Below are 16,468 nucleotides of genomic sequence, written 5' to 3' on the forward strand. Positions count from 1 at the left end.
GCTGAGGCCGGGGTGGGGAGGAGGGGAGGTCGTGGGCCCCTCCCCAGCTGGGACAGGCTGGGACTTGCATGGCTTCCGTGGGTGATTTATCGGTGGTGACGAGGCAGCCCTGGGGGAGCCACTGTCCGGGTGGGGCGGGTCGCCGTGGCTGGAATGAATCCGGAGAAGGGATGCGTTCAGTCACGCTCTGGTTGTCAAACCTACAGACTTCGTCTGTCTGGAAAAAATAAAACAACAACAAAGAAACCTTCCCTGTGGTCAGCCCTGACCAAGGCTGGACTGTGTGACCTGGGGTGAACCCCTCGCTGTCTCTGAGCCTCAGGTGGAGAAGGGCCGGCCCGGGGTGCTGCCTGGCTGGACTGGTGAGCTGTAGCTTGGCAGGCCCTCATGGACTCGCTGGAACTGGAGCAGGCCTGGCGGAGCGTGGCCTGGGACTTGGGAGTTTGGTCAGTGAGGGTTGGTCTGTAAACACCACCTGGGGGCCCAGTGAACCCCAGCTTCCTCCTCCTCATGGGGTGTTTAGTGCCACCGTGGCCTGGGGATATGGCTCACTCCCCCCCACCCCCCGCCACACACACTGCCTGCACCCCTCGAGTTTTCTCTGCAGGCTGGGGCCCAGCTCCCTGGAGGGAGGCCTCCCTTAATCCCCAAGGGTGGGCGAGGCAGGCCAGGCCCTGACTGACAGAGGGTGCTGGGCGGGTGCTGGAGTTCAGTATCTGGGCGTGTACCACGCTGAAGGTGGCTGCACGCCCACTCGCTGGCTCTGAAACTTCCTCCAGCTCCTCTTCATATCCAGCTCCCGCCACCACTTCCTGGGAGCTCAGGTTCTGGTTCATACTCTGGTGTGAGTGGCTTCCCCGTCCCTTCCTCATTCGGCGGGAGGTGGCAGTGACTTGCTGTGCTGTGTTCTGCGGCCAAGTGTCTATGCCTCTCTGAGATGTGGACTCCCCTGTAACACCACGAGAGACACGGGTCTGCAGAGGCCTCTTCCTCACCACCCCACCCTCACAGCCTCCGCTCCTGCACGCTGAGGTGGGAGGAGGGCGTGGGGAGCGACGGGTTCCCCGGCTCATGGTCTCCAGTGTGACCTGAGTCCGCCCGTCTCCCTCTCTGTGTTCCTAGCCATCTTGACTTCCCGGGGCTGGTGTGTAGTAGGGCGTCATGAGCACACAGCAGGTTCTCAGCAAGTGCTTGTCTAGAGCATCCTGCGTGTGCTAGAGCATGGACTCTGTGAGCTCTGAGTCTGGGCAGCCCCCGCCCCCCCACCTTCTGTGTATCTGGTGAACTCTTACACATTTGTGAATGCCCCAATGTAGACACGTTCCCCAACTTGGCCTCACGTCTGGTTATTTTTCATAGGTGATGAATCCTTCCGAGCTGGGCTCAGCCCTGCTTTCCCAAAGGGGGGTGAGGGGTGGAACTGAGGCCCAAAGGGGAGGGGCGGGCTACAGTAGCCACGCCGCTGAACCCACCACTGATGCGCTCTTCTCCCTCCACAGCCCACGACCTCACAGCCAGCAAGGCCTCGGCCCCCCAGCCCGGCAGCCACCTGCAGTGCCTGTCTGTGCACTGCACGGACGACGTGGGCGAGGCCAAGGCCCGCGCGCCCGTGCCCGCCTGGCGGTCCCTGCACTCCGACATCTCCAGCCGCTTCGGGACCTTCGTGGCCGCCCTGACCTGAGTGGACAAGACCCGCCGCCCAGCCCCCAGCAGGCCCTCCGGTCTGCCTCATTATCCCCCCCCCCATGGGCCCCCGGCCCCCTGTCCATTGAAGGGGCCCCCGTGGCGAGTGGATGACAATTTCTTTTCTTAAAAAATTTGGTCTAGGTTGGAACCTGCGTAGTGGCATTTGGACCAGCAAGGGTTAACTTAAAGGGGTGGGAGGAAAATAACAACTAAAGGCAACCAACCGCAGTCGTGGTCTGCTACATATGTCAGCAGTGTTCACCCTCAGCCAGCCCTTAGCAAACTTCTGCTGCAGCCATTTTCCTGCTAGAGAATTATCCCCCCCACCCGTTTTTCTGTAACCTTGGCATACACACATTTTTAGACCACCCCTTTCTTTAATGTTTTTTTTTTTTTAAATTTTCAGGCTACTTTGTATGTCCAAGTATTTCTTATTTCATAGTAAGGCAAGAGCTGCTTCTCTCTCTCTTTTTAAAATTATTTCTCTTGTCTCCCTCTCCTCCCTCCTCTCTCTCTCTTTTTTGTTTTTCCTTTTATTTTTATTTTTTTTTGCTTATTAAAAAAATAGAAATTCTGGAGAAGAGCTTTTGTGGAATACCGCCAGGTGAACGCCATGTTAGTAACCTAGAATATATGTTGACACCCCAAATGCCATCAGCCAGACAAGAGACGAGCAATTAGTGAGCACCACCCTTCGCTGTTCTGCTTGGGAGGTTTTTTTTTTTTTGTCTGTTCATTAAGAAAATAAGAGATGTTATTTTCTCCTCCTCCAGCCTGCCCTTAGCCTGCTCCCTCTCCTCCTGCCTGAATCCATCCTCAGAGACAAGGCCTCACAGTAGCCAGGGAGCTTCTTCGCTTTCTTTTGGGGGACGCTAGGCGCTGGCTGGGCCGCAGAGCCAAGGGCAGGGGGCAGGGAGGGAAGGTGCCTCAGCCCTGATGCTCCTGCATCCTGGGGAAAAAGGAAGGGGACCGAGAGGTCCCCAGCTCCCCCGGCCGGCCTGAGCCACCACCGCGCCTGGCTTCTCCCGCCTCTGTGTCCCTGCAGGCCTCTGCCCCTGAGTGCTGAGTGAGGAAAGGAGAAGGAAGGAACAGTTTTCACTCCCAGTCTTTCTCTTCCTGCTCTTCTGATTTAATTTCACCATGATTGAGACGCCAGAGCTCTGTCTTGCACACCCCAGCAGGGACTGAATTCTAGCGGGCAGTTCTCGGCCTGAAGCTGGGCAGGATGCAACCACCCTCTTTCAGAGGAACAGCTAGGATGACTTTGAAAGGCATGGATGGCTTTTGGGGTGCTAAGGGAGGCACCTCCATCTCCCAGTGGGTCAGGCAAGAGGAGAGGGTCCTGTGGAAATCGATTACTCACTTCCTTTCAGTTTTTTTGGTTGCCAAGTGTCCTTGAGCTGCCCTTCCCCGGGTGCCTGGACTTTCTTTCTTTTTTTTTCTTTTTTTTTTAAAGCCAGTAACCTGAAGGCTTGGGACTTACCCCTCCATGCCTATATTGTTTATTTTAAAGAATTTCTCAGCCAAGACATAGAAGTATCCAGAAAGGCCTTGTTCTTCCTCTCCCTCCTTTTCTCCTAGGCTGGTCCCTGGCAGAGCCACGCCCCAGAGGGGACAGGAGCAGGTGGCCTTGCGTTGTGACTGAGCACAGGGATAGACTGCCCTGCCCCATCCCCCCTTCCCTGGCTGCAGGGACCTTACCATGCCAGCAACACTCTACACCCCCTCAAATTCTGCCGAGTACGGCTGTCTGAATCCATGCAGAAGTAATTTCTCCCTCATTGCTTAAGGCCAAGGCAACACCATGTCTTTTAACTTGGGTCTTTGAATTTCCCAGCTTGGGAGTGGGGGGTGGGGGAGGAACCATCTGAACTTGGCCACGAACTTGCGGCTTTGGTTAAATGTTGGGTGTCCCTGAAGTGTGCGTGTTTTTTTTTTTCTTTAAGTGTTTCTCCGCTCCCCATGACCCCAGAATGGAACAGCTTTTAAAATAGCCTTAAGCAAAGAGGTTGTAATTTCATTAAATTTGGTTGAATGAAAAACATAAATGCAAATGAGAACCATGTCTAACTTGCCAGACTTCCAAAACACTGGTCATTGCTACTGCATTAAGACTGGGGAGAGAAAAACAAAACAAAACAAAACAAAAAAAACAAAAAAGACAAAAAACAAAAAAAAAGCAACGTTATTGCACATGTAAAAATATGGAAACTTAACTCTGCTGTGTGTTAAGCAATCCTGTCATCTTTTTTGATTCTTAAAAAAAAGAAATTCATTTCTGAAATGCTTGGTTGGAAGACTGTGACAATAGCTCAAAATTGAGTGTTATTTTTTTTCTTTCCTTTTTTAAAAAATATGTAAAGTGCAGTCTTCTGTATTCATGCATATTGTATATACCTGTATATGTTTTCCTGAGCAGCTAAATAACAATAAATATGACGTTAATGGTGACTGTGGTATGTTTGTGGGTGAGGTGGGTTTTCCTTTTTTTCTTTCTTTCCTGCTTGCAGCACGGGGATTTGAACCCACACTTCACGCTTGCTAGGGCCGGGACAGTCCACCACGTGACCCCCTGGCCGCGTGGGCTCTAGGAAATCCGTGAGAAGTTGGGCAGTCCCAATGGAGAGGTTGTCTAGGTATAAAGTACACACCAGGCTTACAAAAGCATAGTCTGGGAAAATAAAAAGTATTAAGAACTAAATTAAAATTAAAATTTGGCGCGATGATTTACACACTGCAACACTCACTTGGATATATTTTTAACACACAGGGAAAATTTTCATTTATTTTTATTTTCTTCACCTTAGGGGGACAAAAAACCCCCGAAACAAACGTGCCCATTTTCTCTTTCTGTTGTCTGTTTTCTGTTATTCATAAAACACCAGAGGTCGTTCCTTTTTTATGAGGAGGTTTATTTAACTTACTACGGTGGAGTTCGGGTTCCAAGATCCCAGCTGAAGGCCTGGCTCAGATGGAGGGGGCGTGGCTCCCGCAGTGGGCGTGGCTCGCGCTGGGGGTGTGGCTTAGTGTAGGCACCTGCCTACCAAGGGAGATGCCAGCGGAGAAGTTCAACCCCCAGGGCTGCCAAAACAAAACAGAATCCTCCGTGGAGGACCCTGTGGCTTCACGTGGTGGCAGAAGGAAACTGGGCACGCGAGCTCCTTGCATCTGTCTGCCCACAGGTAACTAAAAGTCCTGAAACCCAGTCCAATCTGAGAGAACCGACAGTTTCCCTGCCCCCCCTCCCTCTCTTTTAAATTTAGTCTCTCCTAGGGTTTGAACTCCAAGTCCTGGCAATTGGCAGGCAGGTGCTTTACAGGTTGAGCTATGCCTCTGATCCTTTTTGTTTTTTTGTTTTTTGTTTTTTTTTGTTTTGTTTTGTTTTGTTTTTGTCCTGGGGCTTGGACTCAGGGCCTGAGCACTGTCCCTGGCTTCCTTTTGCTCAAGGCTAGCACTCTGCCACTTAAGCCACAGCGCCACATCTGGCCTTTTCTATATATGTGGTGCTGAGGAATCGAACCCAGGGCTTCATGTATGCAAGGCAAGCACTCTACCACTAGGCCATATTCCCAGCCCCTCTGATCCTTTTTGAGATCGGTTTTTCACATTCCCCGCCCATGTCTGGACTGTGACCCGCCTGTTCATACTTCCCATACAGCTGGGATGACAGGTGTGCACCACCATGGCCAGCTGTTGATTGAGATGAAGTCCAGGCTGGGCTTGAACCTTAACCCTCCCCATCTCTGTCTCCCCAGTAGCTGGGATTACAGGTAGGAGCCACCCAGCCCCTTCTGAGGCAAATGCTTGAGAAAGGCTCCATCTAGGAGGCTGATGTCTCAAGACCCTGTGTTCCTTTCAAAGGCTCAACACTAACAGAATGATGTTTGGTAGACCTCAAAGACCACCATTGCTTGCCAAGGGACCAGGACTGAGAGGACAAACATCAACCCATATGGTCTTTGGGACCCAGGGGGCTGTATCCCTGCTCTCTGGCCAGCCAGGCCCAGCCAGCCCTATGCTGTCCACTAGGGGGGAGGGAAGCCAGGGCTGGGGACCTGGGCCAGGTGCACCTGCAGCCCCTGCCTGCTGGGAACTAGGGGGCCTGGGGGGCCTTTCCCATCAGGCCCTCCTCCTCCTGGGCAGAGCCCTCCAGGTGTGGCTGGGAGCCCTCCCCCTCCCTGCAGCAGGCTGGGGTCCTGGGACGCCTACCTCTAGGAACACATTGTTTTCATCAGAGTCTCTGTAGCCCCTGCTGGGCACCCCAAGCCCCCCTTCCCCACTCCTCCAAGCCTTTGTCTCAGGGAGAGACCCTAGGAGCTTTGAGTTGCTTGCGGGACAAAGGGCTCTTTGAGGAGTCAGGCCCAGAGGGGGGAGGGGCAGGAGAGGGCTGCGTGACTGACAGCTGACCAAGCTGCCGCTGTGGAGGGGGAGGGGAGCCCTGCTCACATTCTGCAGTGGGATGGGGGGGCTTGGGGACCATGCCTCAGTTTATCCATCTGTGGTGCTGCCCCCTGAATTCACCAAGGCCATGTGGTCAAGTGTGATGTGTGTGTATGTTTATTGACACAACTGCAGGGTGGGTGCTGCAAGTTGGATGGACTTAAATTCTAATCCTGCCTGACCCTCTGCTCCCTATGTGACTTTGGAGAAGCCAGATTGCTTCTGAGGGCCTCCATGTGCCCAGAGAACCCCTCAGACACCTCCTGAAAGGAGCAACGAGGTCAACAGCTTGTCAAGCAGCTTCCTCTCAGATTTGAAGCAGGGCTCCCCTAAAGAGCTGGCCAGAGGCCACACCCCCCACACCTGGAGCTCTGGCTCCAGCTGCTCCAGTGGGGTCTGGAATCCTAACTGGAGGGGCTAGCAGTGCCCCCCCCACACACACACTCAGGCTGAGCTTCCCCTGCCTCCTGCAGGCCTTTCTCCCTGACTGGCTGGCCTCAGAGGCTGCCGTGTGGGAGGAACCCACACCTGGCCACACCAGGCTTCTGACACCTCAGGGCCAACTGTGGCCCTGCCCTGTGTGCAAAGCCCACTTCACAAACGAATAGGTGGGTCTTGTGTGTGTGTGTGGGGGGGGTGGGCTTGGTGGCTCATGCCTGCAATCCCAGCTCTTGAGGAAGGAGAGGTAGGAGAGGTCCTCACCAGCATTTTCTCTGCTGGAGGGCCCTGGACAAACATCCGATCCTGGTGTTTACACCACTGATGTGGAAGTGGCTGGTGGGGAAATGGTGCAAATGGCAGAGCACCTGCCTAACACGTGCCAGGCCTGGAATTCAGAAAAATATGAAAAGAGGGGCTAAAATCTTTTTTTTTTTTTTTGCTGTTTTGCTTCTGCAGGTTCTCCTGCATGGATTCTCTGTGAAGAAATATTAAATTTGGACATATTGTTGGCTGAACCGCTCAGAGGTGTGTACAGTGCTCAGCCCCACTCCCCCCTCAAAAGCACCTAGGACCCCGGGGGCTTTCCTCAAGTGGAATCACCAGCCTCACAGTTTGTATTTGAGCCTGATCTTGAACATTGTGCAGTGTGGCTATTCCCAAATAATAATAAGTAATAAGAACAAATGCTGGTGAGGACCTGGAGAAAAAGGAACCACACCAGTCTGCCACTATGATTGCAATAGAGGGGCAGGGTTCCTCAATATATGAAGCATAGAACTACCCTATGGTCCACCTGTAGGATTCCCTCGCCTTCTAAACAGAGGAACAGGTACCTGCAAAGGCCCTGTGGTAGTGTCAGAGTGACTTATGTGGTATGGCTGAGGCAGAAGCAAAAGGCCAAGTGTGGTGGGCTGGGTGCCAGTGGGGTGGGCCAGCCTCACTGGGTGTCTGAGACATGGAGATTTCCAGGTCTCTGCTTCCTTCCCAGACATGTGGGCACGTTCTGGGGCCAGGCCTGACCGGGGAGCAGGCAGGAGGCGAGCGGCCTGTGGTCCTGTCCTCTCCAGAGGGCCGCGCCAGGGAGAGGGGCGCCCTGTCCCCCCTGCTGGGCCCTCTGCCAACTTCTCCAGCACCCTCCATTCTCTCTCATTCCGGGGGGGGGGGGAGGGGGAGGAGGCCGCCACAGCCACTGTCCGCCAGAGGTTCCACTCCAGGCCCTGCAGGGGACAAGGGCAGGGACCCCAGGGGTCCGAGGCTCAGCCAGCCACGCGTCCAGCAGGATGCGGGGTCCTCCTGGCAGACAGGAAGGGGCGGGGCGTCGGGGCAGAGCATGGGTCTGAGCGGGGGAATTGGTGGGCCGTCATCCTGGCAGAGGGGAAGGGGCGGGGCAGCGGGGCCCTGACGTCACTTCCGCCCCCAGAGGGGACAGGGCTGGGAAGGGTACCCACCTCTCCTATGGGTCCACAGTTTCAGTCTTGTTTGCGTCTTGTTTTAGGAGGTGCGGGGATTCGAACTCTGGTGTCCTGTGTGTCAGATAAACCTCGGCCCAGCCCTGAGTCTTCTTCCTTGCTTCCCAGGAGAGAGACAGCTGCTTCCGTTCCTCTTCAGGCCCGCAAGGTGCTAGTGCCCTCCCCGCTCCCTCCCTCTCCCCCCCTCTCTCCATCTCTCTGTTTCTGTTTCTGTCTCTGTCCAGTACTGGGGCTTCTTGAACTCAGGGCCTCTCCCATCAGAACCACGCCCTCAGCCCTTTCCTTTGTATTTCTGAAACTCAGGTCTTGGGAACTCTGCCTGGGCCGCCTTTAAGCTCCCATCCACTCCAGGTGGCTGGGGTGACAGACACACTCCCCACACCACCTCTTCAGCTGTGTCCCTGCAGGGCCTGGGCTGGAGGGCAGGAGTCCAAGCCCGGAGAAGGGCCCAGGGGCACAGGGTCTCTGTTGGGAGGAAGGAGGCGGGGAGGGCCCTCCACTGCACCAGGTTCTGGCACTGCGGTCGGAAGGACAGCAGTTCAGGGGTTGAAGCTGCCAGAGCTCATCTAACGGCCAGGCTCTGTGGTGATGATGATGGTGATGGTGGTGACGGCCAGGATGATGGCAGTGGTGATAATGGTGATCGTAATGATGATGGTGATGGTGGTGATGATGGTGGTGATGGTGATGATGGCCAGGATGATGATAATGGTGATGGTAATGATGATGATAGTAGTCATGTTTATTTGTGTCCACTTGATTGGGAAGTACCTGGGACATTAGCAAGCTCTCTAGCGGGTGTGTCTGGGATGTTTTCCAGAAAATTAACTTTGGGGTGTGGGGAGACCACCCTGAAAGTGGGCAGCCCCATTCCACAGGTGGGGCCCTCACCCCGGGGAGCAGGGGGGCACAGGTGTTCTTGCACACTGCTCTGCCCTCCCTGTCCTGCCCTGGATGGGCTGAAGCCTGTGCTGCCCGAGGCAGCTCTGCCCTCGAGTTGGCTCACAGCAAAGGGGCCCCAGTCAGGCATCTTGGTGCCGGAGCGGGCAAGGACACAAATGACAGCCAGCACCAGTCACCATGCCCTCTCCTCTCCCCCGTGTGTGGTGAGGCCACCTGCCCATGGGACTGGCACTGCTCCACGCCCCATTTCCACACGAGTAAACTGAGTCTTGCTCATTGCTGCCCCACCAAGGAGACAAAGTCGGGGGGCCATCTCCTCCCCCACAAGTGCCCAGCAGAAGCTGTGCCCAGCCTCCCTGCCCTCCAGCCCGAGGCACCCAATGCCAGCTCACTCTCCTTCCCTGGCCTGTGTCCTGTGCTGACCCCATGGCTGAGCCTTCCTCCAATGCTGTCCCCCCACTGGCACTGGCATGTCCACAGCCCGCACTCTTCATGCCAGAGCCTGGCCCGCGTGAGCTGAGTGTGGAAGAATTCGGTGCATATGGATCCAATCTCCCTGGGTGTGCACAGCCAATGGTGCTGGACAAAAGCGGGCCGTCTGGCCAAGCCAAAACCCTGTGGGCAGTGGCTTCCGGGATGTGGGTAACGCCAAGACCCACTCCACAGCCCGGCAGCCTGGCTGTAGCCATCTGGGCAGCAGCAAACAATGCCTAGTGTGCCAGGGCCACAGAGGAAGTTTGGGTGCAGAGCTGAGCAAGACACACGTACTCACACGCGCCACACATGCATGCCACGCATATACTACACACACCACATGCCACACACATGTACACACATGCCACACATATATACCACACACATGCACACCACACACATGTACACACACCACACACAGACACACCACACACGATACACGCACACTGTGCACACATGTATACACATACATGCATACACATATACATGCACACCACAGATGCCCACAGCACACACACATGCACACCACACACACATGCGTGCATGCACACACACCATGAAGGCTGTATGTATCTATAAACAGGCTGGCAGAGCTGGATCAGAGCCCTTTTCCTTGAAGATTTCTGTCAATCATCCTTGCCCATTTTCCGGCACTGTGATTGGTCCAAAGGCGGGACTTGCTGTATCCTGGGCCAATCAGAGCTCGTCCCTGGGAATTTGGCTCTTTGCCAGGATGATCTAGCCTCTCCTTCAGAGATGTGGGTCCTAACAGAGGCCTGTCCCCCACTCTGTGGAGATGAAGGGGAAGGAGGGTGGCCAGGGCACAGGCTGATGGAGATGAGGAGATGTCTGCCTGACCGAGTCTGGCCACACACCTGCCCTCCTCCTTAAGACAGCAGACTCCTACCTCTGCCCATGTTTCCTGGTTTCCCACCATCCTCAGCTGAGTATTCAAAGTTCTGTTCCGTTTTGCTAAGCACAGCCTCCCTTCCAAGAACCCTGTGCTGGGCTGAGCCTCTCCTGCCTTGGGAAGAGGACCACCCTGGTGGGAGTTGTGGGGGGGAGGGGTCACACAGCTGGCATCCGGCCTAGCTGGGATGTGGATGTCACCTGAGGGGAGCGGTACAACCCCCATGTTCTGGGCTCACCAGGTGGCATTGACAGGAGCGAGGTTGTCTGAGCACCTCCTAGACATGGACCACCCTCAACTATACCTCTTGTTTTTAGTTCTGGGGCTAGCCTCACGTGGCCAGCCATGCCTCTGGGGAACAGGAGGAAATGGAGGCTGGGAGTGACTTATGGAACGCCTCACAGCCAGAAAAATGACCACACCATTGTTACCTATACTATCTGGGAGCTGATTACAGAGCCTGGGCCCCTCCTTCTCTGCCTAGCAGCCCAGTACTGGCTTTGAACTCAAGTCCTCAGGCTTCCTGAGTGGGAACTCTTCACCACTGAGCTTTTTTTTTTTTTTTTTTTGATAGAGTTCATTGGAGATAAGAGTCTCATAGACTTTCCTGCCCGGCTGGCTTTGAATCTTGATCCTCAGACCTCAGCCCCTGAGTAGCTAGGATTCCAGGTGTGAGCCACTGGGTGCCCAGCTACGTTTTTGTTGTTGTTGTTTGTTTTAAGCCAGGAAGTTTTGGACCTGTCTTACTGGTGCAGAGCCGTCTTTGGGTGCAGTGAAGAGTCTCCAAGACTTGGGGAAGGAAAGTCAGGCTTGGTGACAGGAGAGGGGCAGGGGTGGAGATGGTAAGAAAGCCGGTGACTCCTGGTCCTGCACCCTAGAGGGGGTTCAGACAGCAGACTGCTGCATTAACACCTGGGCTGTGGGGCTTTCTACTTGAGCATCTCTGTGATTTCCCCATGATCTGTGGGATAGGTGGATGCTTAGACCTAAGGTACCCTCAGGGGAGGCACAGGCCACAGCCACCAAGGCCTGGTGTGGCCCTCTCAGGTGCAGCCCGGCCCCTGCGCTGCTGCTGACCCCCTGTTCTTCCTGTCCTAGCCTCAGGCTCGCACCCACAGAACAGCAACACACATAATGCCCCTACTTCCCATTGAGGATTCTCAGAGTTGGCAGCAAAAACCAGGAAAAGGGGTTGGAGGTGTGGCTCAGGTGGTAGAGCACTGCCAGCCAATGAGTGAAAACAAATATCAGATATAGTTCAAGCCCCAGACTCAGATCAAAAAAAGAAGAAAGAGGAAAGAGAAAGAAGGAAGGAATGAAAGAAAGAAGGAAAGAGAGAAAGAAACAGCGAGGTGTCCATGTCTCACACGTGGAATCCTAGCTACTCACCAGGCTGAGATCTGAGGACTGCGGTTCAAAGCCAGCCCAGACAGGAAAGCCTGCGACACTCTTACCTCCAATGAACCACCAGAAAAGCTGAAAATGAAGTGGTGGCTCAAGGGCTGGGGATATGGCCTAGTGGCAAGAGTGCTTGCCTCGTATACATGAGGCCCTGGGTTCGATTCCCCAGCACCACATATACAGAAAACGGCCAGAAGTGGCACTGTGGCTCAAGTGGCAGAGTGCTAGCCTTGAGCAAAAAGAACGCAGGGACAGTGCTCAGGCCCTGAGTTCAAGCCCCAGGACTGGCCAAAAAAAAAAAAAAAGAAAGAATGAAGTGGTGGCCCAAGCAGTTGAGTGCTAGCCTTGGGCACCAAAGTTCAGGGATAGTGCCCAAGTCCTGAGTTCAGCCCCAGAACTGGTACACACACACACACACACACAAATTCCCAAATACAAAAACCATGGGTCTCCCATGCCAGCAGGTACAAGTTAGGGGAGACACAGTACCCATGGTCCACCAGCTCACCCCTGGGTGTGCAGGCCATAAGCTCCTAATGGGCTTTAGACACAGAGAGGCCATGAGGGGGAAGCATGGAGCGGGCTTTTCTGGCCTGGTGCAGAACGGGCCTGGCAAGGCCAGGAGGCGTCGGTTTCCCTGGTATTTCGTCCCCCAGACTGCATCCCGACTCGGGATGGGTTGCCTTGCACATTCATTTATTTATTTTTAACTTGATGGCAAATGAGCAAGATGCACCCTGCAGAACCAAGACTTTGAATGTGCAGTTTTGGTCCTCGGCCCCAGGCTGAGGGCTATGCAGTCCTGTCCCCTCTGGAAAGAGCACCCCGCAGCCGGGTGCTCTGAGGCTAGGCGGGTTTGAGGTGGTTTCCATTGTGACATTTCTTCTTTTTCAAAAACAAAGGCATCAATCAATTAATTTGTAGGAAACACGTACCTACAGAGATAAAGGTTCTAGGTGCTTATGGGGTGTGGGGTGATGTTTCCATCCATCCATTGTATAGTTTTTAAGTCTGGCAAAGCGAATTTATGTCCCTAACTGGTTACTGTGTATTTCTGCTTTTCTCCTCCCTCCCTCTGCCTCCTTAAACTGCGATGAGATCAACTTCTTTATATTTCATGGTATGAATGAGATTGTGAGCTATTGACTTTTACATAACAGTTTCATGTCTGTGCTCCTGGCTAAATAGTACTCCACGGCGACCAAGCTTCATGCCCTGTAGGCTGCGGAAGTCTCCAGGCTCTTGTGAACAGCTATGCATATGTGAGGGCAACGTCTTCTCTGTGCTTGGATTTCCGTCCCAAGAAGGGGGGACTGCTGGATCCTATGCTGACGTTCTAGTTTGTAAGTTTTTGAGGCTCCCCTACACTGTTTTCCATCATGGCTATCCTACTTCTACTTCTTACCATTTCCTGTCAGGACTCTTCCTCAGAATGGAGGAATGCTGACTTCCACCCGGAAGTCAGCAGTGTTAGCTGACCTTTTGCTGCTGCTTGACCCAATGTCAACTGAATTTGGGGCTCAGCTCTGTGACTCACTGTGGTCCATGGGGTTCTACCACGGGGGATGCAGAGGCTGCGACTGGTGTTCTCTCTCCCCTCTCCTCCCATCTCTTGACAATTGTTCCCCCCCTCCTCCCCACCTCATCCCGGCAACCCTGCTGGAGGACAGCAGGCCTGTGGGATGGGACTGAGGCACTGGATGGCCCTGGCAGAGGCGGCCTAGATCACCAAGCAGCCAGCAGAGCCCTGGGTGTGAGATTGAGTCCCACCCGGCCCCTGGGAGCTGCCGGCTCATGGGGCATTTGTCCTGCCTAGTGCAGCGCTGGGCACCTCTGCAGATGTGATATTCTTCCTGTTGATTCTTGGAGGTAAAGAGATGAGGCAGTGAGAGAGGGAGGAGGCCATCTCCTTACCTTTGTCCACCGGCACTGAGGGGGAGGCTGGAAATGTCCTCTTGGTCCAGTTCCCCCCCCACACACACACCCAGGGTGGCCTGCATGGCGAGGGCTAGGCCTCTGTACCTGCAGTGGACGAGGAGGCCTTGTCAGGAGCCAGGCCCGGTCCCCCTGGCACCCTTCCCCCCAACCCCCCATCCTCTGGCCCCACTCCTAGGGACTTTGTGGGCATGCGTAACTCATCGTGTAATTGGTTGCGGTAAATAGAGCCTTCGTGGCCAGCCTGGGCTGTCCCCGCTGGTCTCAGCACAGGGGCTCAGTGGGCCGCAGAATTCACCTAACCTGAATGGCTGATCCAGGGATCTCATCCCCACCCTCCGACCCCAGGTGTCTCCGTGCCCCAGGCTTCATTGTAAAGATAAGGGAGCTCAGGCCAAGAGCCACCCAGCCACTTGCTGGAGGTCACACAGCAAGGAAGGGAGAGAGAGGACTTGAACTGGTGGATCCTTAGTGCCCGGCAGGCAACCTTAAGCCAACTGCTGTCTCCTCAAAAGCCAGCCTGTTTATGCTGAGCCCCCCCCCCAGCCAAGCGGGGGCGTGGGGGAGGGGCACAGAAGTTGCTTGACTCTCGTGACTCTCGTGGGCTGGGGCAGGTGGCAGTGAGAGGCTCAGCTCCGGAAGCTGGGGCCATGCTCCCCCTCGCTCCAGAGCCTGGGGAGGGGGGCCTCTCTCTCTCTTCTCCAGACCTCATGACACGAGTGGTTATTTTTAAACCTGCTTTTTATAGTGGAGATATGTTCACGTCAAAGCCACCATGTAAGGGGTGTGTCGAGGCACGGGGCGCGATGCTCCCGCTCCTGCAGGAGGTGGGGAGCCTGCATGGGTGTCACACTGAGTCACCCCACCCTGGCTTCTCTGCGTGGGGAGCCATCCTGTGAGTGTTGAGTGGGGACCATGACCTTTGCCCCTCCAGTTGGTCTCCTAACCTGGGACAAGGGGACATTCCACCCCCCTGCACCCAGAGATAGCAGGATGGTCTTCTTCAAGTGTCTGGACTCCTCACCATGGCCAATATCCTCTTCAAAAGACTGAAATCTGGAGGTGGAGATAAGAGCATCGTAGTTTGAGGCCAGCCTGAGCAGAAAATAAGTTAGTGAGACACCCATATCAACCAACAAGCTGGGCCTGGTGACTCTCGCCCATAATCCCAGCTTTGCAGGAAACCTTCGGTAGGAGTATCCCAGTCGTAGCGAGGCTTGGCCTGGGCGCGAGGCTGATGGTAGTGCTCTCTCACTGGAGGCCCTTCCACGCTCCCATTGCCCTGGCTGTTCAGACAGAGTCACCATCACGTGGACCCCAGTCTGGCCCTTCCTGTAGTGGTGGCTCCAGCTACGGCCGCTCAGGCCCTGGCTCCACCATCTCAGGCAGAGCTGGGCCCTGGCGCTTGTGGGAGGGCCCTGCTCAACCCACAGCTCTGTCTTGGTCCTTACCTGGCCGGCCAAGCAGCTTGGGGAGAGGTGCTTCCTCTGTCCATCTGTTCCTCTGTCCCATGCCGCAGTCACGATCCCAGGGACTTTCCCCCTGGCATTGATCATACTGCTCATGAAGCAGGGAGGACGCGCTGGCGCCAACCAGGGACAATGGCATGAAAGGGGCCAGAGAGGCACCAGCAGCTTCTCATGCCAGGCTTTCAGAAGAGCCGCTGTAGGCAGCAGGCGGGCTGGGAAGAGACAAAACTGTGACTTCCTGCGAGGGCACAGGAGGTGGACTGGGCCCCTGCCAGCTCCTCAGCCGTGTCCCCTCCCCCCAGCATCCCACCTTCCCCACAGCCCACCCCCTGCCCACCTGGCTGGACCAAGGCTTCTCTGAAGTGGTGGATAGAGAAGGCAGCCAACAGGCATGGGCCTGGTGCACAGAAACTCCCCCAAGAACCACATTTTTGTGCCCATGTTCTCACCTGTGGGTTAGGCAGGCTGAACTCACTTCCATGGTGATTGAAAATGGCCGTCTGAGCTGCCAACTTGAGAATTAAAGCCTGAAATCTGTGCTCTAGAGATACGTGTAGCGATAGATTAGTGATGTCTGCCAGGCATGCAGGATGGTCCCTGGGGGCCTGAGGGCTCCCTGGCTCAGATCTCTAAGGTCTAGTCAGTCAGCCGCCCAATGCTTAAAAATCACCTACTGACTGCAGTATTGATAACTGCCAGTCAGCTAGCCCTCTTCCCAGGACAATTTTCATTTCTACGTAGTGGGGCTCACAAAGAAGCTAAATGTGGTAAAAGTCATGGGGACTGTCTTTATGAGATACTGTATAGAACCTCCCTCTCCCCCCTCTCACATGCGTGCCAGTTATGGGGCTTGAACTCAGGACCTGGGTGCTATCCTTGAGCTTCTCTTGCTCAGGGCTAGCACTCTACCACTTTGAGCCACAGGTCCATTTTTGGTTTTCTGGTGGTTAATTAGAGATAAGCCTCTCACAGACTTTCCTGCCCAGGCTGGCTTTGAACCATGATCCACAGATCTCAGCCTCCTGAGTAGCTGGGATTGACATGCGTGAGCCACCGGGTACCTGGCTGCACTTTTACTTTTTTTTGAGATAAAGTAGGTAAAGAAATTAGGGCTGAGAGAGAAGACCTCAGGAATGAGGAGAGGAAACCTTGATGTTTGTCTGTCACTCAAAAGCCACCGAGGGCCACAGCTACAGAGTCCAGCGCTGCAAGCCACAGAGAACTGTGGGCCAGGAAGTTCCTCACTCCCCCAGCCCTAGATGGAGGACAGGACTCTAACTTAGGGAGACAGGCCGAGTCAGGAGTCACCCCAGGCCAGCTGTGCTGTGCTAGCAAGCACA

At 54.9% G+C, this 16,468-nt stretch overlaps 1 protein-coding gene across 1 annotated transcript in view; it reads left to right on the forward strand.

Annotated features, from left to right (window-relative positions):
- Nucleotides 1-4,137, forward strand: part of Mn1 (MN1 proto-oncogene, transcriptional regulator) — a 35,854-nt gene extending 31,717 nt beyond the window's left edge. The window contains 1 exon segment of the mRNA XM_048342738.1: nt 1,500-4,137. Coding sequence (XP_048198695.1) covers nt 1,500-1,681 — 182 coding nt within the window. The 3' untranslated portion in view covers nt 1,682-4,137.
- The last annotated feature ends 12,331 nt before the right edge of the window (nt 4,138-16,468 follow it).

Source organism: Perognathus longimembris, chromosome 3, assembly GCF_023159225.1.
Source record: "Perognathus longimembris pacificus isolate PPM17 chromosome 3, ASM2315922v1, whole genome shotgun sequence".
Taxonomy (NCBI): domain Eukaryota; kingdom Metazoa; phylum Chordata; class Mammalia; order Rodentia; family Heteromyidae; genus Perognathus; species Perognathus longimembris.